This window comes from Mugil cephalus, chromosome 3 (assembly GCF_022458985.1).
Source record: "Mugil cephalus isolate CIBA_MC_2020 chromosome 3, CIBA_Mcephalus_1.1, whole genome shotgun sequence".
NCBI classification, from domain to species: domain Eukaryota; kingdom Metazoa; phylum Chordata; class Actinopteri; order Mugiliformes; family Mugilidae; genus Mugil; species Mugil cephalus.
In genome coordinates this window covers 1,950,450-1,977,933 of record NC_061772.1, presented here as the reverse complement: position 1 = coordinate 1,977,933, position 27,484 = coordinate 1,950,450, and the positions used below count along the sequence as shown (strand labels likewise).

At 39.4% G+C, this 27,484-nt stretch overlaps 1 protein-coding gene across 4 annotated transcripts in view; it reads right to left on the bottom strand.

Annotated features, from left to right (window-relative positions):
• Positions 1–14,469: 14,469 nt before the first annotated feature.
• Positions 14,470–27,484, bottom strand: part of mtss1lb (MTSS I-BAR domain containing 2b) — a 72,108-nt gene continuing 59,093 nt past the window's right edge. For 3 of the 4 annotated variants that reach the window (XM_047579922.1, XM_047579921.1, XM_047579919.1), the window contains 4 exons: positions 24,922–25,077; positions 24,265–24,447; positions 23,529–23,694; positions 14,470–23,121 (listed from right to left, as the gene is read on the bottom strand). In XM_047579922.1, coding sequence (XP_047435878.1) covers positions 22,241–23,121; positions 23,529–23,694; positions 24,265–24,447; positions 24,922–25,077 — 1,386 coding nt within the window. In that variant the 3' untranslated portion in view covers positions 14,470–22,240. The remainder of the gene's footprint in view (positions 23,122–23,528; positions 23,695–24,264; positions 24,448–24,921; positions 25,078–27,484) is intronic. The other variant, XM_047579923.1, reaches the window with a different exon arrangement.

Sequence of the window (27,484 nt, the reverse complement as noted above, 5' to 3'; positions counted from 1 at the left end):
TACAAATCCATTAAATATGTCCTAATTTTTATCTTTTAAATCAGTAATTGAAGATGCCAGCCTTAGACAGTTGCTTCTGCAGCAGCAGCTAGTTGATATAATTGCAGTGCATGCGTGACTTGAGTATAATACCAATTAGCTGTGTTACCTCCTTGAAGAGCAAACTGTGTCCAAATAAACACATCTTAATTATGCCCGCAGAGAATAGGAGTTGGAGAACACACAATTAAAGTGACTAATTAATTCAGTGTTTTATCATCATAATTATTTATTTTTTAACTCTGCTTGGTTACGCCAGAATTGTGCAACTAAAAAATGAATAAACTGTCGGTGCTCTCCACAGAACTTTGGGTCAGCCTTTGTAGTTCAGTGTCCTGGCTGCCATTAGCCTCTAAGTGAAAAGGAAAATAATAATAATAATAATAGGTTTCAGCAATACTACCCATATATCCTCTTAGTCTTTACAGTTTTATCTGTTTGAGCTGAATCATATTTATTCTTGTCCCTTTTGCCTTATGTTCCTTAACCGACCACAAACCTCCTCAAGACGTCTGGCCCTAAGTTTAACCTCCACTGCATTATCCGTAGATGCCTTAGGGAGCAGTGCATGCTGAGGAACTTGTATATCTTGAATACTTGAATATCAGTATGGCCACTTGAGGAATACTAAAACTGAAACCAGCCTTACTTTAAAGGCATATCATTTCCACTCTGTGGTGGAACGCCATCTCTGTTAATAGAGTACAGTTTTTCCCCAAGGTTTGGAGCTTTGAATTAAATTAAATTAACTTGGATTTTTTTTATTTATTTTTTTTTTCACAATATAATGTTATGGTAAACACTGCAGTATTAAACCACACTTGATGCACAGTTAGGATATGCACCTTTTTTTTTTCCATAACTAAAGTAAGTATGAGAAATAACAACCAGATTTTGCTACAAAGTAAAACTGTTACTACAAATATCTGAATATGCTTACATCAGACCAGATACACAATTCATCACGGGCCACTGCTCAACTAATGCAGAACAAATGAAGGTTCAAAGTGTTAGTCCCCAGAGTGTCAGCATTGCGCTTGACATTAGGTTGTGAGGGGAAGTGGATCCCATAGTCAGCCAATGAGTCTCCATAGCTTTGTGAAATAGCACAGAGGAGAAGTTTGCATCAGAATGACTGTAAACTGACTCTGTGATGCAAGCTCTTGCATTATTCTATCTGAAGCCCTAATGCAGTAACAAGTAACTACTAAAGAACAGTAAAGCTTCCTCTACATTTTTATCAGAATTTTCATGCTGTAATATTTTTATATTGTTTGTTTCTGAAACAGATCTGTATGTTGTGATGTTAAATGAAGCCAACAACATGACATGAAAAAGAATCACATAAAGACTGAAGACATTTTTAATATAAGGTGTAGATGTACGCCCCTCGAATGATGGACATTGAGACTGATTTCCTCTGGCTCATGTCATAATTGTATCTTCTAGTGTAACTTGTCACTTCTTTTCATGGTTGCACTTCTTTGGAAAATGTAAAGTTGATCCCATTCATCAATTTGGCCTCAATTTGAGATGACTGATTGATGACTGATCATACGACACATCTGCAGCTGCATCGTTACTACCATTTTGTTCATTTTGTATCTGCAATTGGCCTAAACCCCATGTTTGTTCAAATGCAGTAATGACAAGTAGTTTCTGTGAGACCAGAGTTCATAGAACTAAATTATTTGGTTGAAAAGAGCTAAGCTGTGTGACCTAAAAAGTGTCTTGTTTGCAATTACCTAATTTGCATATTAAGATTAGATTAAAATGTGGGCAGATTCATGATATCAAAAAGCTTATTAACAACAGGCGTGAATGTAAACCTTCAAATGTCATTATCCTGATCACATCTCCAGATACAGGTTGCATCTTAAAAACAGATTTAATGGAATCAAAACAACAAGAGCAAAGCAGTACATTTCTCCATTTTCCACTCATCTAAATAAACTTTATATGGTGCACAGAAATAATTTCACTGTATAAAGATCAGCACCTAATTCTTTAATTACCATGGAGACAGGACTTGGCATTAATCTCACGTATAATAGTCAGGATATATTTAAATTTTTCTCATGTGCATTATGCAGTAATTTGTATGACAAAGCTCAGACAAGGTCATGTCATACATCATGTTGCCTCTAACTAAGTTTTCCGCTTGGCTGTTTTTAACTGACATCGATAGCAGGCTGTATGTTCACCATCGCTTTGCATGGTCCCTTTTCTCCTCTGAGCAGCACGTTTGCCTGGCCATAAACGCAGTATTATGAACAACTGAGCAGTCAGGCAGCTGGGCAGAAAGAACAGGAGCCTTTATTGATATGCTAATGTCGTTGTTCATTAGGTATCTTTAATTAGCGAGTGTGCTGATGTGGGCTTCTGGCTAACAGCAGCCACCAACACTGAACTACTTATCAACAAACAAGAGACACAGATCATTCCCAAACAGCCACAAAGAGGAAATGGATAGCTGCACCATGTAAATATGTTGATGGGAAACCAAAGTGGAGGAGAAGGGTAATCATTCTGGGGAAAGGATGAGGAAAATTGGAAAGAATGTGAAGGGCTATTAATAAAAGTGAATCATCATGCAAAGGGAGTGAGAGTATATGCTCTAAAGCTGGAGTAATTCATTCAGTCATCAGGAAATCCAAGCATATCATTGGCATGATATGAGTTGCAGCGCATCTTTATTATTTTTATATTGTTATTATTATTTGATATTAGAGCTTATATTTCTATCTTTAGTCTGTCAGTGTGTAGGAATAAGAATTCGTCCTCTTCTCAACCAGCTGACTCTGCAGCAAAGACTCCCAACACTTCATTTGCTCTTTTTAATCGCTTGTCTTAACAAATGTTGAACATGTCTTATACAATTAGATTTATTCCTACGTATTGTGTCCCCCGGAGATATGGTTGTGACAACAGTTGACCTTCAAGTGGCATCGTATGCATTACATATAGCAAACATAATGAGTTGCTTCATTATATTTAGCTTGGAGCACATACAATAACATTCCAATGTGAAATGCCTAATTAAGATATGGTGTGTGTCCAATTAGTTAATGGTTATTTATTGAATATAAATTTGCTGAAGAGCAGCCTTATATTATTATATAAGTTAAATACCTTTATATCTGTTTTATGTGATGATCCATGGGATAAATAAATTATTTATGTAATCTAAACTAACCTAATCTAATCGAATCGAGTATTAGATATTCATTCTACTAATAACACCGTAATGAAGGGGTACAGCAAGTGACTTCAGCAAACACTAATTAGGAAGGCACTTAACTTTCAGGAAACAATGTTAAAAGCAAGAGATAGTTTAGTATAGACACAAAATAGTTTCGGTACAGAAAAATACTGAGCTGCCAGTCTAGGTAACACATATCATGCTTTATAGGTTGTGAAGCATATGCGGTATGTTTACCAAAATAGGCTTTGACTTTGCCAACTGCAGTTTTAATAATGAAACTGGGTCGTTATCTCTCACACTCTCTGGTTTAGTACATGCTCTCTGTCTCTGTTTCATACAAAGCCACTCCCACATAGAAAATAGAGGTCAAGCAGGGGGAGTCTTCACATCAGGCCTTGACTTTTCCACAGTTCAGCACCAGCACAGGTCCATAAACATCACAGAGACCACAACATACAAGGTTCTCATGCTGTTAGCTGATATGAAATGATGTAGAGTTGTGCTCACTTTGACCAACAGTTTTACAGCATACTGCAGACTGATATATTTATAAAACAGAAATTTTGTCTGATGAAGATTTTGTAACATACCAGACTAACGAGACTCAACAGCAATCAATATTATCCAGGTTGAGACAGTTAACATTTTAGTCTCCAGCTGTTTGTAGAAGTCCTTCCTTGAGGTTTATTAAGTATCTGCAGCTTCATCCAGCAATTTGATCTTTGTAAGCATGGAAGTATGGGAGCAGAAGATGCCTCACAGTAAGAAGGTTCTGGGTTCTAATCCAGGCTGATTGAGGCCTTTTTGCGAGGAGTTTGCATGTTCTCCCTGTGTCTGTGTGGGTTTTCTCTGAGTACTGTGGCTTCCTCCCACTGTCCAAAGACAGCTGTGTTATGTAGGTGTGTTTCCGGCAGTTGTGTGGTCACCCTACTGTTGCACATGTTTGAAATGTGAATGTTTGAACTGTGTATTATTTGAATAGCTTAACCCTTGTGTGGTGTTCATATTTTTGTTAGCCAGTGTTTGTGGGTCTGGTTGACCCGTTGCATTTTGGGACTTTTATTTCACACATATAGTAGGTAGGGGTCCCTACTTAATCTGTTCATCAGTTTGTGGGTCCTTGGCCTAAAAAAAGTTGAAGTGCAACTAAAGCAAATAAACATATTTGAGCACATCTATGTTTCGCATGGATGTCTTGCAAAGTCTGACAAAGCACAGTTCAAACTGATGAAAGAGGGTCTGAGTCTGATACATTGACCCTGAATGTCTCACCAAGACCACCACACGTGGGAGCAATCATCTGAGGGATTCTGTCAAATATTAGAGTCCTGGTGTGTCTCAATACTAGACACATTCTGTGATATTATTCACATTTTTTGTGCCTGTTGTCATCTCTCCACAGATGTACTTTCTTGTTATATTGTTTTTTCTTTGCCATTCACTGTGTTGTGGACATGCTGTGAGAGCACACAGCTCGTCATTTACTCAGACAGACTTTCTTTCTTCCGTCAAGTCTCTCCTCTTTCTTCTTTCCCTCTTGTCCCCACACCTCCTTGAGGCCACTGTGCATGCAGACGAATACACTCAGTGATTTGTGTGGTGAGCCGAGGTATTCTGTGATTTCTGATTGGGCTTTCACCAGCTTCAGATGAGGGAGCCGCCATTCTCCCTAAAGCCTGACAGACATGTTAGGATATGATGAGAGCCACATAATGATGAGAAGACTGACATTTTTCTGTCATCGTCCCTGACACCCAAAATCCAGACATCCCTTTCATCTCTGACTTTTTCATTCTCTCCACTAATTCTCCTTGTTCTCCTTTGCCCCCATGCACTCTCTATATTTTAAATAATATATACATTTAAACATGAGATCTGCCTGATTCATTGTGAGGTCTCACAGCAGGTCACCTATCAGCGCGATAATGGAAACATGTCACTCTGTGGCCTTGCTGCTCCATGATTGGAATTTAATTTCATCACAAGCAAAACTATTGCCCTCTTTTATTTCCATTTTCTTTCTTTTGCCACACTCTCCTTTTATTGTCAGTTTGTATTCATACTGTGTCTATTTTTTAAGTTCAAAAACTTTATTACCAATCCATGTTTTAAGAGGTTGATACATGAACTTAGCTTACATAAAATTAACACTTGCTGGAAGACACACAGTAGGACAGAAAGAGAATAAAAGGGAAGAGTGTCAGAAGCAGCACCAAGATGGTATTGGAAAAAGAGAAGCTATTCATAAAAAATGTATGATTATGTTCTCGAAGCCAGTTTTATATCCAGACCTCACAGATTTTGCAGCTGATGCAGGATGTTATCACAGAACAGTATAGAGGTGCCTTCAATGTCAAATTGTCAGGGGGACCCAAACTTTAATTACATTATGAGCAGTGAATAAAATAAATAAAATAGTTAAAATAAAAATAATTCTGGCATTCAATGTGTTTGCATTTCCTATTCTCAGTGAGCTGCCAGATACATTAAAGTTCTTTTTCATTGATGCATGGGATTGTGTTTTCTGCATATTAAGTTGATAAGACCATATGTGGATGTTTCAATTTTCTACACATCTCTCTACTTAAATCCTCCATTTGCCTTGCACCATTCAGATCTACGTTGATTTATCCTTGGTTATAAGTGGTCGACTCTGTCATGCACCACTTACGTGAAGAACTGTTTCATCACAAAGAAATCTGTACCAATAAACAATGCAGACGTGTGTCCCAATACACAATCAGAACAGTGTTGCAACTGTGCTAATGGAAATAGGTGTAAAAAATAGTGAAAAAAACAGAGTGCATTATTTCTGAAATTAATCTTCACAGATGTTACATCATTGTCAGGAGATAAAAAAACATGATGACTGTTGCACATATATATATATTTCTACGTAATTTACTACCTCTGTGATATAGTATCATCATCTCCTCATAAATATAGAGAGCTTCTTACCTCACTTTCAACTTTATTGTTCATTGGAAAGTTGTTGCCATGGCTCTGAATGACGAGATACCTTGCCAGTGAAAATGGTAACAAAGGTCTTGTTGGTCAGTCTTTCTTTGATTTGCCTGAAAGCATTCTTCATGAAGTCCTTCAGTGTCAAGGAGTTATGTGTTTGAAGACAGTTGAAAAGAGGATTTTACTTATGGCCAACAGGTTTTAGCCTGTGTGATATCATGGAGCTGGGTGTTACCAACATACCACTTCAGACACATTTTGTTTTGCATGTAGATTTAACGGCTGTCTGCATTTTACGGCAGCCCTTCGTTGAGATTTAGATTAAACCAGACTGGTCTGAACATTGAGTAGTCTGGATGAATAGAGTGAACACACACATGCACACAAAAAGTCATGTTACTATCTTTGTGAGATAGTCCATAGACATAATGTATTCTTTATTTAGTTATTCTTTATTTACATCATTAGAACACGCTGATTCAGGCCCTTGTACAGGTCAATGTACACATTATCGTGTTATACAACATTTGGACCCTTCTTCATGGTACCTAATAACTTGAAATGACTTGACTTGAGAATGTTTCCTTGATCTTCACTGAATGAAAACCACATGCTTCCAAACCTCACCGAGAGGCACAGGGACACAATTTAAAATGTGTGCCGAAGTTACCAAATGTGATTCCTTGCCCCATAAAGGGTTAAGGAACGAGATACAGATGGGCGAAGTGGCCTGTCAGATTTGGTCATACGTTATGTGGAGATGGATATACTGTATTGTGGACTGACAGGAGGGTGGCAATATGGCAGAAAGGTGAACAAACATCATTAGGGTGGTCATTGGACCATAATATCTATTAGACCAAGGTCTGACAGGCCAGACCGCAGCTGATCAACTTCACTGCTCAGTCAGTGTTGTGCTCCCAAAATGTTTAAGCCTTTCATCAGACACAGATGTTCCAGGTGACATCACTGTCCCAATTTCACTTCCAAGCATGGGACATTTTTTGCATTGGTGTAAGATGTGAATAACTGCCAAATGTTGTTAGTCTAAATACCATCACTGTAAAAAATGTATTCACACTAATGCCTTCACTTTTTTTTCCCCCCCAGCTAGACTTCTTTGCGTGTAATTCCCACACTATAAGCCTGGATGTTATGTGTTAAACTTAAACAGTGGCCTCACATGGTCACCTCAATCACCACAGACTGGCCCAGTCTGAGGAAAATGTCAGTCAGATCGAAAGAAGTTTTCAATAGGTAAATATTTTTAATCACAATGACACTTTTCCTTGAATTTTCAGTAATTTGTATTTGGTTGTATATGACTGGCCAACACAATGCCTTTCTTGGTGGCACTGGACTCAGCTGCTTTGCAAAGTGTCACATACAGTATTATTGTGACATTAGAGACAACAGATAATTAATTGTTTTAAGTCCTAGCTTAAAAACAACAAAGCAGTCTTCTTGATGAATGGTGACTTATTGTAGATGCAACTGGCAATAACAGTTTTCTTCATTAGCCGTAGCTTTCTAACAGGCTTCTTAAGTAGACCAAATATGAATACAATATAAAAATAATTTCATTTTGTTTTGTATTGTATTGTGTTTTGTTTGCAAGTACGGTAGCATGATGTTCTTGCTTGCTCTTCTCACATGGGTAAATATGCAGATTTTTCTGATTATCTGTGTCTAAATGAAAGAGGAAGTGAAGAGTGGGCCAGAGGCATGTCCCATTTCCCAAGGAACCATCGTCAACAAGGAGCTGTGTGCACTTGGCGTGACTGCAGACCTTGATGTTACAAACTTCTCTACTACTATCAATTATCAGAGTGGGACCTAGAGAGCTCATTAGGCAACTGGGAGCAGATGAGGTAGACACATGGAAGAAATAACTAACTGGAATACATGACTAAACACATTTGACATAAACATGTAAACAAAAACTGTGGCAGGTTGCCTGTGGGTTACGTTTACCATTTATTCATCATTTATGAAATTTATAAAAACAAAAAAAAAACACATATACACTATTCAATACCACTTCCTCAAAAAGTGATGTCAGAAGACTTTCAATTTAGAAACCAACTTACATTCAATTTAGAAACTAAACTATTTGTTTCAGTTGCTACTCTCTATAGAAGTTGAGGGTCCAGCTAAAATGACTTCAAATGCACAGGTGATATGTTCTGGTAGAGCCTCCAAACACCAGCTAATGACTTTGAGCTGTGTGTTTTAAAAATGTACTCCAGTATTCTAACAACCTCAGACTGGCTATCACAGGAAAGGACTGTGCTGATGATGAAGAATGCCCACAACATGTGGGCACAACATGTTTACTACCATCTGATGACATGCCCTTCTATAATATGAAGCACCTCTCTGCCATCATAGCAGCTTAATGAAGCAGGCACATGAGTCAACACGTGAAAATCTCACAGGGACAATGGACCACCGCAACAGCACAAAATAAGATGAAAAAGAACAATCTCCCAAGACACGGCTGAGCAACCTGCACCACCTGGATTTGCAACAACAAAGCCTACGACTCAGTGCTGCACATATGGGCACTGGAGTGCTTGATGCTATACAAGACTAATTCTACAAATACACATTTGGTCTCAAAGTCTTCATGTGTCCTGCAGTGTTGTGTAAATGGTATTGGATGCATCCAATCCAGCATCGCATCAATCACCAACATCATTGGAGTAACCATGGATACCATGAAAGTGTATGGTGTAAGTATGGTGGAGTGTGCAACACATTGTGAATTCTGAGAATGCGCCACATTTTTGCAAGGTTTCTGTATATACACATCTCAGATGTAATGGATGGGCAGGTTTTATGCAATGATGGACATAAGAGTAACAGCAACACATTTATAAATGACATCTGACTGCAGTGGAGTTGACTTTCCAGGTTATAGACTTTTCCAGTTGTGTGCAGAGGGATTTGTTTTCTCTGTATCATTTATTTATTTTAATTTATTGAGGGTTACAATTTAAACATGCTCAATAATGAAATCTAAACGGTGTGTTAATAGATTCACAGTCCATCAATAACTGTGTCTGGCAGTGCCAAGTTAGCAGAGAAGTGAAGCTCATTCTCCAAGAGGTAGATATACTGCATCATTAGTCAAGTCTACTATGAAGAGAAGATGTCACGAGAGCCAATACATTGGGTTCACCACAAGTAAGCCTCACGAATAGATAGAGTAGATTACACTCCGCAACAATCTTCTAAAAAGGCAGGAGTAATGAATAATGTGTTGCATGGGCATGTGTGCCAGTGGCACTGGGTAACTAGTTATTACTGATGATATGACTTAAGACAGAAGCAGGAACTTGGTCTGGTCAGATTCAGTTAAATGAAACTAAGCTGGATGGTGCTTCCCAACACCAGAAGAACAATGTCCCAAAATATATTATAAAAGTAAGAGGAGTTCATGAGGTCATGTGGAATATGTCACCCTGGTCTTGTGGTCTTAACTCAGTTGAGGACAAAGCTAGAGGGAGAACCACCCATGTACAGACAACAACTCAAGACAGTTGCAATTAAGGCCTGGCAAAGCATCACAAAGTCAGAAACCCATTCCTTGGGGATGTCCATGGATTCCAACTTTAGTAGGTATTAAAGTAAGTATTAAAATTAATGATTCATTAACAATTAAGTTAAGTTGTCCGATTACTGTACATATAAGCCCCTGACATAGGGTGTACACAGTGTTGGCACATTGGCTCCAATTTGAATATTAATACTCTCAAATTAAAGCTGAGTCTACACTCCAAGCTTATAAATGCTAATATAGACAATGTAATGTTCGTTTCTGCAAAAGGACCTGTATCTTGGAAAACTTTTTATGTCTCATCTCATCTCATCTTCCATACCGCTTAATCCACACTAGGGTCATGGGGGTTGCTGGAGTCTATCCCAGCTGGCATCAGGCGAGAGGCGGGGTGCACCCTGGACAGGTTGCCAGCCTATCGCAGGCCTAACACAGAGACAAACAACTATTTGCACTCACACTCACACCTAGAGTCAATTTAGAGTCACTAATCAATCTAACGAGCATGTCTTTGGAGGTGGGGGGAAGCCGGAGTACCCAGAGAAAACCCATGCGGACACAGGGAGAACATGCAAACTCCACCCAGAAAGGCACGGACCTTCTTGCTGGGAGGCATCATTGCTAACCACCAAGCCACTGTGCCGCCCAACTTTCTATGTCATGTTACTTTATTTCAAAGTAACAAATGGACACCAAACTGTCAGGTGAAGAACAAAAAGAAAACATGAACACACCTGATATAAAATAAAGCCACCAATTTAGCTTCCAGAACATCAGCCACTCCATTATCTGTGCTATTTTATAATGAATAAACCACAATAAAATGTGGTCTTGGTCTCAGTATGTCATGCAGCACATTGCTATTAGTGCTGCTAACAGTGAGCCCCATTATTTAAATGTATAATCAGAATCCCAGTATGAGAAGGCAGAACAGTAGGCACAAACTCCCACTCCCTTCACTACAGTTTCAGTCAAGTGAACACAGACTTGCATGTATGCGCACACACGCGGCTATCAGCCTTACGATGTCAAGCTGCTGTGAGTTTGAATGAAGCATGCCTTCCTCCGATTAATTGTGGCCCACTTACTTTTAATTAAAGTTCTTTGTGTGGTTCCATGGTGGTAACGTGGGAGTAAGTGTTAAGTAAAAGACGTTTGTCCTTGTTCAGTCAGTGTGGTTTAATCGACTGACAAGATTTGGTTGAGTTAACCAATAGACCCCTTCACTGTTTGTAAAGAATGTAATGTTTTTTGAGGGATGGGGCTTAGCTGGAGACAAAATAGCTCAAACACTCTAACATGTAAATGCCAGTTAGCACATTTCAACAGACTGTTTCGGCAAGAATGGACGAAGAAGACAAATTTTTTTGTGAGTGTTATTTTAAAAAGTTGACTCTGACTGATAAGACTATCTTGAACACAGAAAGGACGAAGTCTGGTCTGTTTTTATCGAGTGAAGCCTCTCCAACAAAGATATTACAAGAAGTAAGTGGAACCACTGTGGAGGGTAATGTAGTAAATGTAACTTCAATGTAACAATTTGACAGGAGCACCTACAGTGCAATAGTCAGACATTTACAATTGAGAAACTCAGCATCTACATAAAAGAAAGGTTGAAGGCATATATATCATTAGTGGCCTATAACAATGTCTTGAATGGACATGTGCAAGATTTGCAATACAAGAATTTGTACAATGACTTTTGTCCATACGAACACAGAGTGGTTGTCTTTATCAAGTGAGGTCTCTCCTACAAAGCCATTACCAAAAGTAAGCTGAACCACTATGGAGGGTAATGTAAGAAAGCAACTTAAACTTGGGTACCCCTGAAACAGAACTAATGCTGTGTTAGCTAGCGGTTAGCAACAAATGTTTAACTTAATACAATTTCAGTCACAGTCTAACCCCAACTAACCCATGACGTTATCCAGGCTGAAACTGATTAGAGATTTATGTTAGAGAATTAACATAAATCTCTACAAATGATAATAAAGGATGATCATTTTTTCTTGTTCAAATTAAGTTATTGGCCTTTTAATTCATTTTATACTGATGATTTTGTGACTTTTGTGTATTCATAGATGAAAGGTCATTTCAGTAGACAGTAAACTTGTCTCAGTTTAAAACAAATTCAGGCCACCCAAGAAAGTCATTGTGCTGGTCTTTGAATGTGCAGCCTGACTTCTTCCTGAACAGCTCATAGTGTATCTGCGTGGATAAGGGTGTATCATCGCTGCTTCATCTGCCTCAGACTCTCATCTACATCAGTGAGTTTAAGGCCTTGGGCACCCCCTACCAACACACTATAGAACACATTGCGTTTCTTCTCACCTCATTTCCACCTACTCCAGTGATATACATCACTTTGTCATGGGCACTGACCTGGAAAAAGAGCAATTGAAGTGGAGAACACTCACTCAGCATTCACTTAGGAAAACTGTAATGTCCACTGAGGTGTGATCAGGACTTGGTTTAGTTTCTTTAATTTTCTCCAGTCTTTGTCTTTGCTTCCAAATAAATCTACACATTGGTTTTACTTGTTGTTCTTGTCATTATGCAAAATACATTTTTATGGACAATCGTTTGAGTGTTTCTTGTACATCTGTACTATTCATATTTTTGCTGCCCTTTAGCCCCCGAAATAACCAAATGGACATCTCTTTAAGAAACAGTAAGAATTTATTAGTAAAGTAAATAAAATTACAATCAAAGTAGAAGAATAGTACTGTCAGCGTGTTCGTTAATTCCTCTAGAAAAATCACTATGACAACTTCTTGCTGTCAATTTAAGCTATTTATTCCAAAATGTATTGGAACATAGAAATGCATGCGCATGGACCTTGTCTGTTCAGGCAGTCTTGGCCAACGTCCCAGAGAAGAATGATTTTCAGTAGTTTCACAGCATTATAACAGATTTAACAAAGTGAATATGATTGGTTGGCTACAGGTGGGGAGGAGTCGTGGTTTAGAGTTAACTCTCCCATCGTTGGTGGATGGGTCGGTCCCGACCTCCAGCCACTCAGGTCCTCCAATCCCCTGGGACAGCGCCCTAGAAAGAAGAGAAAGTCCTTCCTACCTGTTCCTCCCTGACATAGACCTCACATGCTCTGTACCGCGCTCATCCTGTGACTCCCTCATTTACAACTTTTATTACTTCAGAACAGCTCCTCATGTTCTCTGTTTTGTCTCTCAGACTTGCTACATGTTTCCTTCTTGCTCTGTCCTAGTCAGCTGATGGCTGCTTTCTCAACATGTATCAACCCTACGCAAGTAAACTTAAACGGGGTTGATGCTCTTGACCCTCCCATTATCTAGGACCTCATTCTTTATTTGATTATATGAATGTTAATTATGTTAACATTCACGCTTCTAAATACAACCTAGAAAATCTCAACTGATTATCAAATCTAGACAAAAGTCAAAAAATAATTCTAACAGTACACATGATGGAAAGCTACAGATTTAATTCAGAGCAGTTTTTTCTTTATATTGCAGGGTTACCATAAGAACGACTGCAGGAAGATGATTTGGAGGGTGTGGCTGGTCATGAGCATCATTTCATAGTGGAAAAAGAAACAAGAAAAAAGATAGTCATTTGTAGAACACATCCGTCTTTCTTATGTTTTTCAGCAAAGGCAGCACTAATTCTTGACTAATTAAGGCCAAAGGAAGTTGTGCCACCCCTTTCCTTTTCTCCAGCATTGGCTACAAAAGCTAAAAGACAACTTTTCCCAAAGACTGCATTTAGATTCTCTGCCATCACAGTTAATTCTATTTTGATTTTGTCTAGAATACAATATAGGAGCAGGAATGAGGAAGTTGATCAAACTCAGCATCTTTGAGATTAACATTTTAACCTCACAGATTGCTTGTGCTTTATCATTTTCATGTTTGGGTTCTACTATTAAATGATATGATTCATGACGGGCTCATGACCAGCTACACCCTCCGAAGCATCTTCCTGCAGAGTTGTTCTTATGAAAATCCTGCACTATAAAGAAAAAACTGCTCTGAATTAAATCTGCAGGCTACAGCTGCATCTGACTGAGAAAATAGGCCAACAGACAAACTTGTAACGCAGCCCTTGATAATTTCCATCCTGCGTACTGTTAATTTATTGAAGGGGTGGATGTGTTCAAAACCAAGTGCCGACTGATTTGAAATTAGTTAGGGTACTGGGGTATATGAGTATAAGACACATTCTAAAATGAGTAGGACAAACTAGGTTGGAGGAGTTTGGAAAACGATGATTTACCTAGTGTTATGTCAAGATAAGAACAGTTAAGTTCTATTTAGTAAACATGGTAGTCATATATTTTATATAGATGCCCATATGTTTCTGTATTGTCTACAAATTGTGGTGATATTCTTGTTTTGTGCCAATCTATGGTAATATTACAAAGACAATTAAAACATCTGATATAAAGAGTACAGTACTGTGAGAGTATGGATTCAGAATTTAAACAGATTCTTCACCCGGCATTGTGAGACACAATTGTCTTTTTTTTTATTATCTGCATAGTTAAAGTATCACACTGTTATTATTATTATTATTCTTACCCTGAGCTGGCTTTAGAAGGCGTACAGACAATTCACTGACCCATACTCAACCACTTCTCACTGTGTACACTGAACCATGTAGATAGTAGAGGCCCTTGGCCGTGGTTCTCAACTAATAAGACACAGTTTGCACAGTGGCACACAGTTTAAGTACAACTTTTATTAATACTGGAATCATCACAGTGCATTTTGTTACATTAGCAGTGACTAAAGTTAACAAAAAAAGGTCAATTTTACAAAAAGGAAGACAGAAAAGAAACCGTATCTTCAGACAGAGGCAAAACAACCTTAGAAATCAATTCACAATAAATTAAAGAATAAGAGCATAAGAGGGGGAGAAAGAGAAGGGAGAAAGACACGACCACAGTGCCTGTGGGGCTACTCAGGGAGAGGAGGAGAGGGAGAGAGGACCAAAAGATTGGTTTGTTCAAAAAGATGAAGCAGCTGTGTCTCTGAAAAAATAACCCCCTCGAAAATACTTCTGTGGTGAGTTTGCAGAGATTTCATTGTAGATTTAAGTTGTTGGCTGTCCAGGAAGAAGAAGAGAAAGAGAACAAGCGAGCAAAAGACACTACCAAGAACTGGAGTATAGACATTAAGACATTCAGTTTAGTGACAGTGGTACCAGGGGCCACTGTGACCACTCTATCTGCATGGCTGTATGACAGAAAGTTGCAGTGTGTTACATAAGAATAATCATTTGATATCATCTTGAGGTCTTCAGTGAACCCTCATCTGGTTTCTGAGAATCTACCTTAGTCATGTTCGATCAGACCAGCATGTGCGTGTGTTTGTGTAGTGGATTCCTTCAGTAATAGACAGCAGGACGCATTGACAGATTGTGTGTAGGAGGTGGGAGGGAGGAACAGTAGGGGTCTTAACCACGAGTCCTTGTGCACCACACACATGCTCAAGCTCATACACTCACACAAGTCCATAATTCAATTTAACTTGGGCAGATGGCTAAAAGAGTGGGTATTACATACAACAAATTCATGATGCTGCATTTGGTGTATGCACAAATAAAAACAACCTTTTATGACTAGTACCGTTTCCTATTTGCATCACTTCGAAAAAGAACAACAACACATGACTCTTTTAAATGGGTGACATTTACATTGCTTCTCTGGAAATTTTGTGTTTGCATTTAACGAAAGTTACGACAGAGTTTTATGGAGAGAATTGTGAAGAATTCCACACCACAAATATTGCTGTAGTCCACAAAATTTCCAGATAGATTTCTAACTGTGCGTTCATGCTGTGAGCAAATGCTCACAGTGGAAGTCTTCCAAGTTCCTATAAATCTCAGTAACCAGGGAAACTGGTCAAGAAGTTTACTGGCTGGGAGAAGTTGGCTGAATGTTTCTTTGTCATTGATCAAACAGAAAATCTAAGCTTCTGTTGTACCTTTCTCCTAATTCTGTTGTGAGACATCTGGCTACAGCAAAATTACAAGGCCACTGATGGAGTCAGTTGAGCTTTAGCCTAAGGAGTGTTATGCAAGATGTGGATCTAGTAATATTACCTCATGAGTGGTGCCAAAATTTACAAAGTTAAAGCCAACAGAGAACAGAGAAATCAAACGAATTCATTACAATGACTATGATGGTGATGTTACTTGGCTGATGTTGTAGAAAAGGCCTACATGCTTTTGGAACATACTGAAAGGCCCTGTCACAATACTTCCTATGCTGAAACTAAAACATCCTCAGCTTGTTTATGTGCGATGTAAGTGAAAGAGGGAAAAACAGAGTGCTCCTCTTGAAATGTAAAGTTAAATTCAGGGGTTACATACTGACCAATGGCAGTGATGATAAGAAAATATTTTTTTACTGACTACTGAGTATGTTTTCATATTGTCATCCTAATATTACAGTACGATTTCACAATGACCCTTTAGCTTTAATTATCATTTCAGCCAAATCTTCAACCAGATCCTTATTGGCATAACTTCTGTTGAGTAATTTTGCTGATTTTATTGTAATTAATTAATTATCTATTTATTGCGCTTAAGAGTTTAGCTCAGCATAGCATAAAACAATTCTGCACATTTGAGTATGTTTTAAGAGGCCTGTGCACTCTTAAATTATCATTAATAGGTTTCTGTGAGAGAGGCTCACCAAGAAACCATCAAAGTAATATAAGCTGCTTGTGAGATGATGCCAAAAAGATGTCTTCAAAAGCCTGATCAAAATTAATTAAAATGTAATCTAGCGTTGAGCACGTTAGACATCCATCTGCTTGCCTTGAAACCGGCTCATGTTACTGTGCACACCAGGGAGAAGTTTACCCTCGCTAACGATTCCAATGCTTTAAACAACACACCAAGGGCCTACAATGATACCACCCAGTAGCCATTATGATACATACACGCACACGTAATTGTTGTACACATGCATACTGAGGCAAATTGCAGCCACACACAGAGAGAAGGGAGGAAACAGACTGACGGGGAGTCAGACAGAGAGTTAATAAACTGAGCTGAGTGTGCATTCACCAAATACTGTGGGGAAAATAAAGACTTTATCAGAGTTATTTTTCATTAGCTTTGATAGGCTGTGGGGCAAAGGAAGGCAAACCACAGCCAATAGGACTCCCATCATGACAAGCGATTTTTTCTCATTTGTCAGCTACAAGGCATCCTGAGGTGTACTGCTCAGAAGCTGAGGATGGAGGCTGAGTGACAATTAAAGAAAAGAAACTGGGAGAGAACGGTAAAGGAAGAGAAGGATTTGGAGGTATAAAATGTCAGGTTTAAGAGGAATTTATAAATTCTTTAGACATGTTTTCATCAAATTAAACGGAGCTCAACACTTTGGGAAACGTTATTCAATTTTTTTTTTCTATAGTCTCTTCAGTGACAGAAAGTTACTGTGCCTGACCTTACACTGGTTTAAGATTTGTGTAAATTAATCAAAGAATGTATGTCGTGTCAATTTTGGAGGTGCGGGTTGGGGAAAAAAGTGTTTGGGTTTCACCCTTGAAGGCATCATATCGAATGTGATATCATATCGAATGTGTACAGAGATCAGTGTAGAATTAGTCTTCTCATCTAAGTCTATGCATGAACTGGAGTATTTCCCAAAATGTCAAACGTCATTCAACATTTTCTTTTTTTTTTTTTCCAGCACTGTAGTTTTTGAAGCCTTTATTCCAACATTTAAGTGCATTGCACCTATACTCAATATGTGTTTTACTTAAGATGTTGTCTAGCTCACACACTAACCGAACTGGCCAAAAATGTCAGCTGCTAGAAAGAGATGAAAGAGCTGTTAATGTCACCGAAAGTTCAGTTTTCAACCTCTTGACTCAACCAAATTGTGAATTTAATGTAAAAATGTCATTTTCTACGACGCTTCCATTCTAAGCTGTAGTAAAGGCTGTGTGAGTTTTCTCGGTTGAATTGGTAGGGACTGTTTTGAGTGTGTATTCCAACTACATGTATGTGTATGTGTGCATGTTTGAGTGTATACATGCACACCTGCATGCACGTGAATATGTGTCTGTGTGCACTCATACCGAAGCCAACTTCCCTATTTAGCAGTAAACTCATTTCAAACCACATACAGTAATAAAATGGACATATTGACACTGTAGCAGAGTAGTTATTTCAGCTTGTTCAGACAGTTAGTTCAATATACAGTAAATCCAACATGTTAAAAAAGAAAACATTACTTAGTTGTTGTTTTTTTAAAGATTGTGCTGTTGACTGGGTATTTTAATGGAAAATAGCAATGTTAGATCTTTCTGTCCTCTCAGGCTCATCCTACAGGCAGACGTGTGCTGTTTAGCCTGTTTAGACTCAGAATTCATTCAGAATCCTTGTCTGGTCCTGAGTTGTTATCCATCATCTGGAATCAATGTCTATTCTGCAGAGCACGACCAACTCTTTATTCAAGCAATAACTTACTGTAGAAAACTGGCAGTGAATTTTGTTCTTAGTTAGTAAACAGTAAATAAACATACAGCAAAACACATACGCATTCCACAGCCTGTTTCCACAGACTAGTGGAATTGGTGCTCTAAATTTATATCATCTGAGATATGCAATATGGAATAGCTTTTCGATGGAAAGCACAAGTATCCTATAATGGACAAAACAGTGGTATTTTCCTTTATCATACCCACAGTGAAACATCATTGTGAATGTACATACACTACCCCTGTATTGCTTTCCTACTGTGAAGTGAAAACTTAATTCAATCAAATGTGAACAAAGTTCTGACGTTGCAGTAGTTCATTCAAGAAAATCAAGCACGTACAGTTGGACGTCCTCCTTGACCTTGTAGTACATTCAGCATATGGATTCATGTACAGTGGAACCTTGAGAGGTGGTCTCAGACAAATTATTCAGAAGAACATTTTATCACCCACAATGTAATCTTTTCTTTTTTGGGAATGGAGTCCAAGCAATCTGCTCTCTCCTTCAACCCTATCATCCAGTCAGATTCAACACACATAAAGTAGTTCCCCCTAGACCAAAAAAAAAAAAAAAAACACATAACAACAGCCCCTTGTTGCCACACTGTTGCAAAGTTAAAATAATAATAATACTAAAAAAATTATAATAAAATGCAGACGGTATCCTCTCTATCACCTTATCACCCGAATGTTCTCTTTAATTAGACACAAATCTGTCTAAAACAATTCTCCATTCAAGACAAAAAAATAAAAAAAAATAACAAATAAATAAGAGTGTGTAAGAGAGTTGATGTCACTGGCTATGTTCAGATCACTGCTAGAGCGTACAGACATGTTGATGAAGAGTTCACTAGCCTACAGATCAACAGCCAAGCAAGGACACACCCACTCTGAGCCCACACATTCTACATCCATATGTTACACAGCTTAGTAGTTTGTGTTACAACTGGAGTTTTTTTTTTTCTAATTTTTACATTAATTAGAAGTAAGACTAAATATTCAAACAGTACTGTAGAAGAAAAGAAAAACTGAATAGTCTATGTAATATTTTCTAACAAACCTTTATACCAAATCTGTGCGCCTGATTCTCTTTTACAAGTACAGCACATATTGTATGACCAGGCAGTGAAATGCTCATTCCACACATCTTTCCCTCTTTGTCAACTTCAGAAGTTTAATTTAAATCCTCCTGCTTTGTCATATGCAAAGACATCTTTTTCACATCTTACAATGTTCATAAATAATCCGTTCATACAGCCATGTCCTGAGGTGAACTGGAATCCAGTAGCTAGCTGGCAACTAGCAATACTTTTGACGACTGATCTCCCTTTCAGTGACCCGTCCCTTCACCAAGCTAACTCATCCAGCTGCCATCTAGAGATGGAATTGGTGTCAAGCCTCCATCAGACTAGTGCTACGTCTGCAAACACGCTGACTCCAAAATTGTTGCTTAGTTATTGTGGAATTTCAAAATGTAAACCCTTAATATGAATTGCAACAAGTAAAGCATTAGCAAGCAACGTTATTGCAGTGTAACTGCCCCACACTGGCAATTACATCTCTGAGTAGAGTTTCTAGTGTAATTGTTTACATGGATGCTAAATAAAAGCACTGTATATGTGAGTTTACATGAACCTCAGCGTCAATCAGGAGGGACACGCCTAACATGCACAAAACGTTCTGCTGGATATCACAACAGTAAGGGGCATCTTTATCCTGACTGGGTTTTATTCTGCTTATTAGAAGAATAGTATTGTCCATTAAGCATATCAACTATTAATTCAATAACTACAACGCTCAGTGTTTTTCTATAGCTGTGCTGTTTTTGTTTTGTGTCCTTTTAGCCTGCAAGGCTATATCCTTACAAAGGGGTGTGTGCTATTATTTCCATCTAAACAAGACTCAAGATTCCATTGTAAGTGTCTTGAACTCACAGCATGCATGGCTGCTACTGGATAAGAACACTGAGACCAAATCACTTGTTGCTTCTCTATGCTTGTAGTTTTGGTTTTATTTGGATTTTTATTTGAATTTGAAATTTCTGCAAAATATCACAGATATGAACAAAAGTCCATGTGTTGCACTCACAGTGTTGAAAATGGCATTTAGAAAATTCAACAGTAATGTGTCATTTTTGAGACAGTGTTCTTGTTACTCTCTGAAATCCAGCATGTGCTCAACACTTTTTGAAGGTCTTTTTCCACAGTAAAAAGAAGTCAAGCATTGCATGTCCTCCAGTGTGAGGCGGAGGCAGAAATTTCAAACAGATATTTCATCTTTAAAAACTAAAACTATTTGCACGACTGGTGAAAAAATGTGTAATTTGGTTGAACAATTAGAAGCACAGATCCAGATTTAGGGCGGCCTATGTGTGCAGTGCATTTGTTTTTTTTTTTGTTTGTTTTTTTACATCGTGTCTTCAGTACTTCAAATTAGAGTTCCCCCACATCGTACAAGGTTTAGATGATTGACAGCAGCCGATGGCTTACCCAGCCATGACACCCAATCCATTTTCAGATGGATATTTTGCACTACTTTCTTATTCAGTCTCTCATTTGGCCTATCACTCCAGTTCCAGCAGTCTTTAACACTTCCTCTTCCTCTCCCTGTCTTCTTCTTCTTTCATATATTAAATAATTTCCTCAGGACACAGTCTTAGGCAACCATCTTTCACTTTCACTCCCCCTATCATACAGTATGACAACAGCAACACCTACTGGATATTATACATACTCTACCCCTTATCAAAGTGCTTACAGTTTTCCTTTTTTTCAAATTTTTGTAATTCATTTCATTCACCAGAAAGAGACCAGGACAGAGAGACACACGCCAAACCCGGTTAGGCATGAATTCACAGTTGATGTATAATTTAGCATTCCTGATGATTGCCTGGATGTGACAAAGGAGAAACTACAATCCCCCATCAATCAGCGTCTTCGAAACAAGAAAATAAAACACATTTATTGCTCCATTTCTGATTGAACTCTCTGGTTCTAGAAAATATATATGAATATATCTATACGCCTGGATTACGTCTCGTAACTTCTCATACAGTGGTAACAAGGTAAATGACGTCACAATATAAACAAGAAAATACACACACACAACACACAGGATAAAAGCCCTGCCCACATTGGGTAACCAGCTGTCCTGCAGCAGAGCTTTACCCACCCCCCTCGCGCTAACACACGTACACACGCACACACAGTCATTCACATGTACACACACTCAATTTTTTACATTTGTCCACATGCATGCACATGAATGCACGCACACACTACAGAGAGATAGAGAGAGAGGGGGAAAGAGTGAGGGGGGAAGGGGGCACTAGCACGGTTCAATGCCAACAGAATTTTTTAAGGACTCTTTTACATTGGGATGAACCAGAGAAGGCCTCTGGCCTGTTAGCTCCCCATGCTAATACCGAAGCTTCAAATCCAGCTGGTCACATGGCACTACCAGCCCTCCTTCCTCTCAAACCCCCATGAAGCCCCTTCTTCAGTCATCAGTCTTTCATGTGGGATCAGACAGTTAGGTTAGTTGGGGAAGAAGATAGGAAAGGGTGTAACTGTGCAGAAACAGTGTTTCTCTCTTTCTTTGTCTCTTTTTTTTTTTATCTTATCTGTTTTTCCGGCGAGTCTTTCCATCCCTGGGTGATGGTGTATAGAAGACAAACATGCGTCCAACACACACTAGTTATAGTGGCCTGCTAGGAGCCTGTCAATATTCAGTATTTAATTTTTAATTGTCGGTATGGGTTAAAATTATTAATGTTATCATTATCATTACATTATATATAATTTATTCTAATGGTGTCTTTAAGCATTTTTTCTCATGTATGTTTTGTTTTTGTTTATCTTGTCTTATATTATAGCTTCACCTACATGGTACACAGGTTTTGTGTTTGTACTAGGCGGTTGGGTTGCATCACGCCAACACCTGACTCCCTATTGGTTGACAAGCATCATCCTCTTTCTGCTTTTCCTCCCATCACAATATGCGTGGAGCTGAGCGGTCATTGGAGACTGTTTTGCGAAGGCGAACTCCTCTCCTGATGGTGGTCAGCATGTCACCAGACCCTTCTGCCCCTTCTGTCCCTGTCTGAGAATCAGTGGGGCCAGTTGGTGGTGGGGCTGGGTCATCGGGGAGGGCAGGGAAAGGGAACTGCCCCTCTCCAAGGGCATGTGCACTGGCTACCAACTCACCAATTTTCTCCACCAGACTGTGCCGATTTGCCGCGATCATCTGATCTTCCTCTGATCCGCCCCCTGAGCCTACTCCCATGACAAGGCCACCATGCTGCTGGGCATAGACCTCTAACGCTGCCCCTGATCCCCAGGCCGTGTTAGGCAGGCTGAGACGTTTTGGTGATGCCTTTACATAGTCAAGCGCTCCTTGTGAGTCCTCGACTCCAGTGAAGAACACGCACTCCTCACTTCCCACTCGAACAGGGACTCCACCTGCGTGCCCTCCACCTGCATACCCACCTGCGCCAGGTGAATGTGAGTCTCCAGGAACGGTGGGTGTCTTGACAGGCACAATGGGTGGTCGGATGGGAATGGGTCCTGCGTTAGACAATGTGCGCCTCACGCCCGGTTTGGTAGACGGGGTTCGGCGTATGGTGGCAGTGCCTGGTGTCCCTGCTCCACCCCCACCAACTCCACCGGGTTGTCCTGGTATACCATGAACCCCTGGACCAAGAGCCCCACTGGGCAGGCCGGCTGTGCTGGCTGGCCTCTTGGTCTGTATCATGCGTCTATAGTTCTGGGCAATGTTAGAGTGGCGGGGAATAGTGGAGGACTTGTCAAACTCCGTCTGTCCATCGGGCCCCTCGGCATCACCATTCACAGAGTAGCAGTCATAATCTGAACCTAATGTGAGGGGCGAGGAAGGTAGAAAAAGATATATTACAGAGGAGAACAAATGAAAGAGGAAAGACAATTTACTGTGGACACATAATTGTAATGGCAAAGAGATAGCCTCATCATTTCAAGTAGAATAAGCCTGCAACTGAGAGCCAGGACACTAATGTAGAACCACGTTAAATAATTTTCAGTTTTATCTCAATATTGTCATTTTCCAGCTGCTGTCAAAGAAACATCTGTCTTACACTGTAGCTGCTGTCTGTATCCTTAAATAGCTAATTTACTTCATGTGATTTTATTCCACCTTTCTTAGTAGGTATTTTTCATAAGATGTTACCAAGCACATGAAAATGAATGCACCCAGGTTAATTTTAATAAAGAACATGATTAAAAGATGCATATTAGGGCTTCACCTTGTGAAGGAATTGTGTCCTCAGAGCAGGATGGGGTTGTTGTCTCTGTGCTATATCCGCTGGAATACTGCAAGGAGTCTCTGCTGCTTTTCTGCTGCTCCATACTCAGTCCTCTGGTCAGGACCATAGCCAGGTCACTGGCAGCTGGAGAAACCTCATCTCCGTGCTGAGTGCATTAAGCAGAAAGCTGCATTAAAGTGATGTTTGACCAGCCATTTGTTTCAAGAATCAGAAGTGTATTACTTTCATCCACTAACTCCTAGTCACATATCACCAGCACCAGCAGCATACAGTATGAGCAGTCTCATAACATTTGGATTCTGTCACGGCTCAAACTACAAACACATTTTCTCCACATGAGATGATTTTAGTTACATGCTGCCATTCTGTATTGTCGAATAAGAAAACAAAATAAAATAATGTTTTCGGGGCATAAATGCACCACAGATTTTGGCAGCTACTTCTAAATCATTTACGATGACCTTGTCTCATCCAGCTGAACAACAAGGCTGTTTTTCACCTGTGAGTCCCATAGACATGAGCACACATTAGAATTAGAATGTAGTTTGCTACTTTGAAGGACACCAGATGCAGTCATGTTTGCATTACTCTCTCAGTAATTTTTGACAGATCAGATTTGTCAAGTTTATCGCTTATCGATTGGCCACAATATCTGCATTGCTGCATACACAAATTTACTGTCTTCAGTCAGCCTGCTAGCATCATCTAGATTTACCTTGGCAGCAACATTAGCTGGTGTCATCCTGGGCCTCTGTGCGTCCTCCGGGTGAGATGGCCCTGCATATCCGGGAGAGCCTGGTGATGACTCGCTCTCCCTCAGCCTATCAAGAGGTTCCTTTCTTCTCTGAACTGTTGCTGCAGCCATGGACTGTTCATACTGACCTGCTTTGGACCAATCCTGAAGAGGTGAGTGGAATTAATAAACATGAAGTAGCTAGAATAATTAGCTCAAAAGACTTGTCCGCTATCCAGCAGTTTGAAGCCCTTCATCTGGGTGCAGAGGGACGGGGCCTTTATTGGTGTGGTAGGTTTGGGTGCTAGGAACAGTGCGTTTACATTTGTGTATGAGAGTAGGGGGCTTTTTGGATGAATGGATATGTATATGTGGGTGATTTTGGACCCTGCTTAGTTTTGACCCATCACCAGTGCAGTAGGTGGTTTGCAAAACCAGCGAGACAAGGGAAGTCAAAAAATATGCATGCACACAAAGCAGGAGGAGATGAACATTTAAAGGAAGCAATGCATTGTGATTATGAATGAGTTAACCTGGAGATGAAAATTAAAAGAAAATAAACTGCATTACATGGAACTTATTAAACAGGAACAGAAGAAAAAGTGCAACTGAAGAAATGGAAGCGAATGGGGAACAAACCTTCCACATAGGAACCTTTGATGTGGGAGAGGAGGAGCTGGATCCAGAGGGGCGGTTATAGGGTGGGGACGCAGGAACAGGAAGAATGACAGAGAGAGGCCTGGTGGAGCCAGGGTGAGAAAGAGCGGGGCGGAAGGTAGCGAAGGACGAGCCAAACTGCGGGACGAGAGACATAGTCATGTCATCAGCAAATGAAAAAGCACCAAGCACACGGAAGATAGCAAGAGGTAGCCAGCCATGGGACCACTTCCCAAACACATGAGAAAAAAAAGACACAAATGCATATGGACACCTACCACAGACACTAACACACAGATAGGCAGATGGGGACTAGAGCAAAGGACTCGACACAGTTAGTCTCTGCTGCCCATGGAGCACAATTGAGGTTAACAGATCTACTCTAGTAAATCTACATTTAACAGTTACTCTTTGTGTTAGAGAGCTGATGGGATGTATAAAAGAAGCATGCATTTCAATTCTGACTGATTTAAAAGTAACTATTACTTGTATATTTCTGCATACTTATAAAGGAGAATATGGTCACTGGCATTTTTTTTTTAATTTTTTTTTTTTTTACATATTTTAATAACTGTTTTGTTCTGTTTTTGTTTGTTTTCTAATGTGCTGGTGAAACCCAATATAGTAGGAGATGTGCAGTGGTTAAAGAAGCAGATTTGGGATCATAAGGTCACAGCTGAACTGACTTGAGAAAGTACCTAACTCCTCCTAACTGCTCGGCCGGTGTTGCATGCAAGGCTGCCCACTGCTCCAAATGAACTCCCTCCAAATTCCCTGAGCAATTTAACCCTGTCTAGTTTGTGGGAGAGAAGGCTGTATACAGATGTCACTTGGTCAGTTTGACAGGATTGCTGCTGCATTACTACGGTGGTGCAATGGTGGTAAAGCAGTGGGTGGGGGAGGTTATATCCCATTGACCACAGTATATTCAGCAATGACCACTGTGTTCTCTCAGGTTGACTACATGAGAAGTAGTGGTGTGAAGCAACATGTATACCTATTCAGTTAAACTTTGACATACTGTGTCAGAGAGGTTTATACAGTTTTTATACTTTAATTCTGTCAGCTGTGGCACTTTTACCATTGTAGCAATTGTTCCAATTGGCAATAGTGGAAGCACTGTTTTTTAATGTACTGTTTCAAATAATAAGTTAAACCCCATCCCAGTCACAGAGATACAGACAGATGGGAGTGCCCTGTTTGGGATGTTATTGAGATCAGCAACTGTTTGGACCCTAATTTTGTGAATGAATGGACATGGAGCAAAGTGTTGTTTCAGTGTAACAACATATACTGAAAACTAGCATGTAGTTTTAAACAGTTTAGGTTTTTTCGTAACTGCAGACAAGCGTACCCCAGCATCCTGATAAATAATTGATGATGAAAGTTGTTTTCAGTTACAGTTGGTACCCTCTAAATGAACAACATTACAACTTATTATGCCAACACAGAAGAACAGAGCTATTTCGCCAAGTCATGCTGTTCAAGTTACCGATCTTAGCTCTTCTTTTGTTGTATAATCTAATTTAATTTAATTTAATTTTACATGATTTTATTTTTTTGCAGTAATTTCAAGATGCTGTTTGAAGTAGGTGCTGAGAAATGAGCTGTTGAAACTTGAGGCGTTTCATAGATGTGAGGAGGAGATTAGTAATTTTTCATGCATTCCGAAGATGTCACCACATCAGATTTTCTGATTGTTTAAATGCGAACACCCAGATATAATCAATAACTCAGATGAACAAAACTGAGAGACTGTTTTGCAACTGCCTGACTCGGGCTCTTGAAAAATTCCATCAAGGTAACCAGTTAAAATGGGCCACACAATGCATTCCGACAATGTATGACACTAGAATTACAAATGGTTCACTGCATCTGAAATATAGTAGCCAGTCAGACACTGTGTGCAAGCTGTTTCCAGATGACAAATGCTGCTTCAAACCTGAAATTATATATTTATATATAGTTGGCCTTGTGGGAAACACTGATATAAGTGTTGTATTTTTTCTTCAAACAGATGTTGGTCAAAAGTTTATAATGAAAGAGAAATGGAAAAGTTCTCCAAAATAAACAGACAGAATCTGTGTTTTTGGAGAGTTCCAGTACGTTCGTGTGCCAGTCGATGAGCTGGTGTGAGGTGGTGAGCAAGGAAAGATGCAAATGGCTCTAAAATATTAAAAACAATGTTGTATCTTGCTATTGGAAGATGGACCTTTTCTCCAAGTGCCTGCAAGGACTAGAGCCCTCTACCACTAATTGCAGCAATACACTTTTTTTGTTTGTCTGAGGTGCATTTTTCTCAATGTTCTCTTGTTTAGTCAGTTGATGGCATTTGATTTGATTTTGCTTGACCCTACCAAAAACATTCTTTGCTGGAGAGCACATTTAGCCTCCAGGCAGCTACTGCTGTCAGTTCTGTTGCAGGTTAGACTTAATGTACTATTCAGAGGTCTCCAGAAATCTGTAAAACTCTCAGAAAAGTTCACCAAATTGGTGAATATAATTCATCTTTGCCTTATTGTATATTTTTTATTTTTTTAACGCA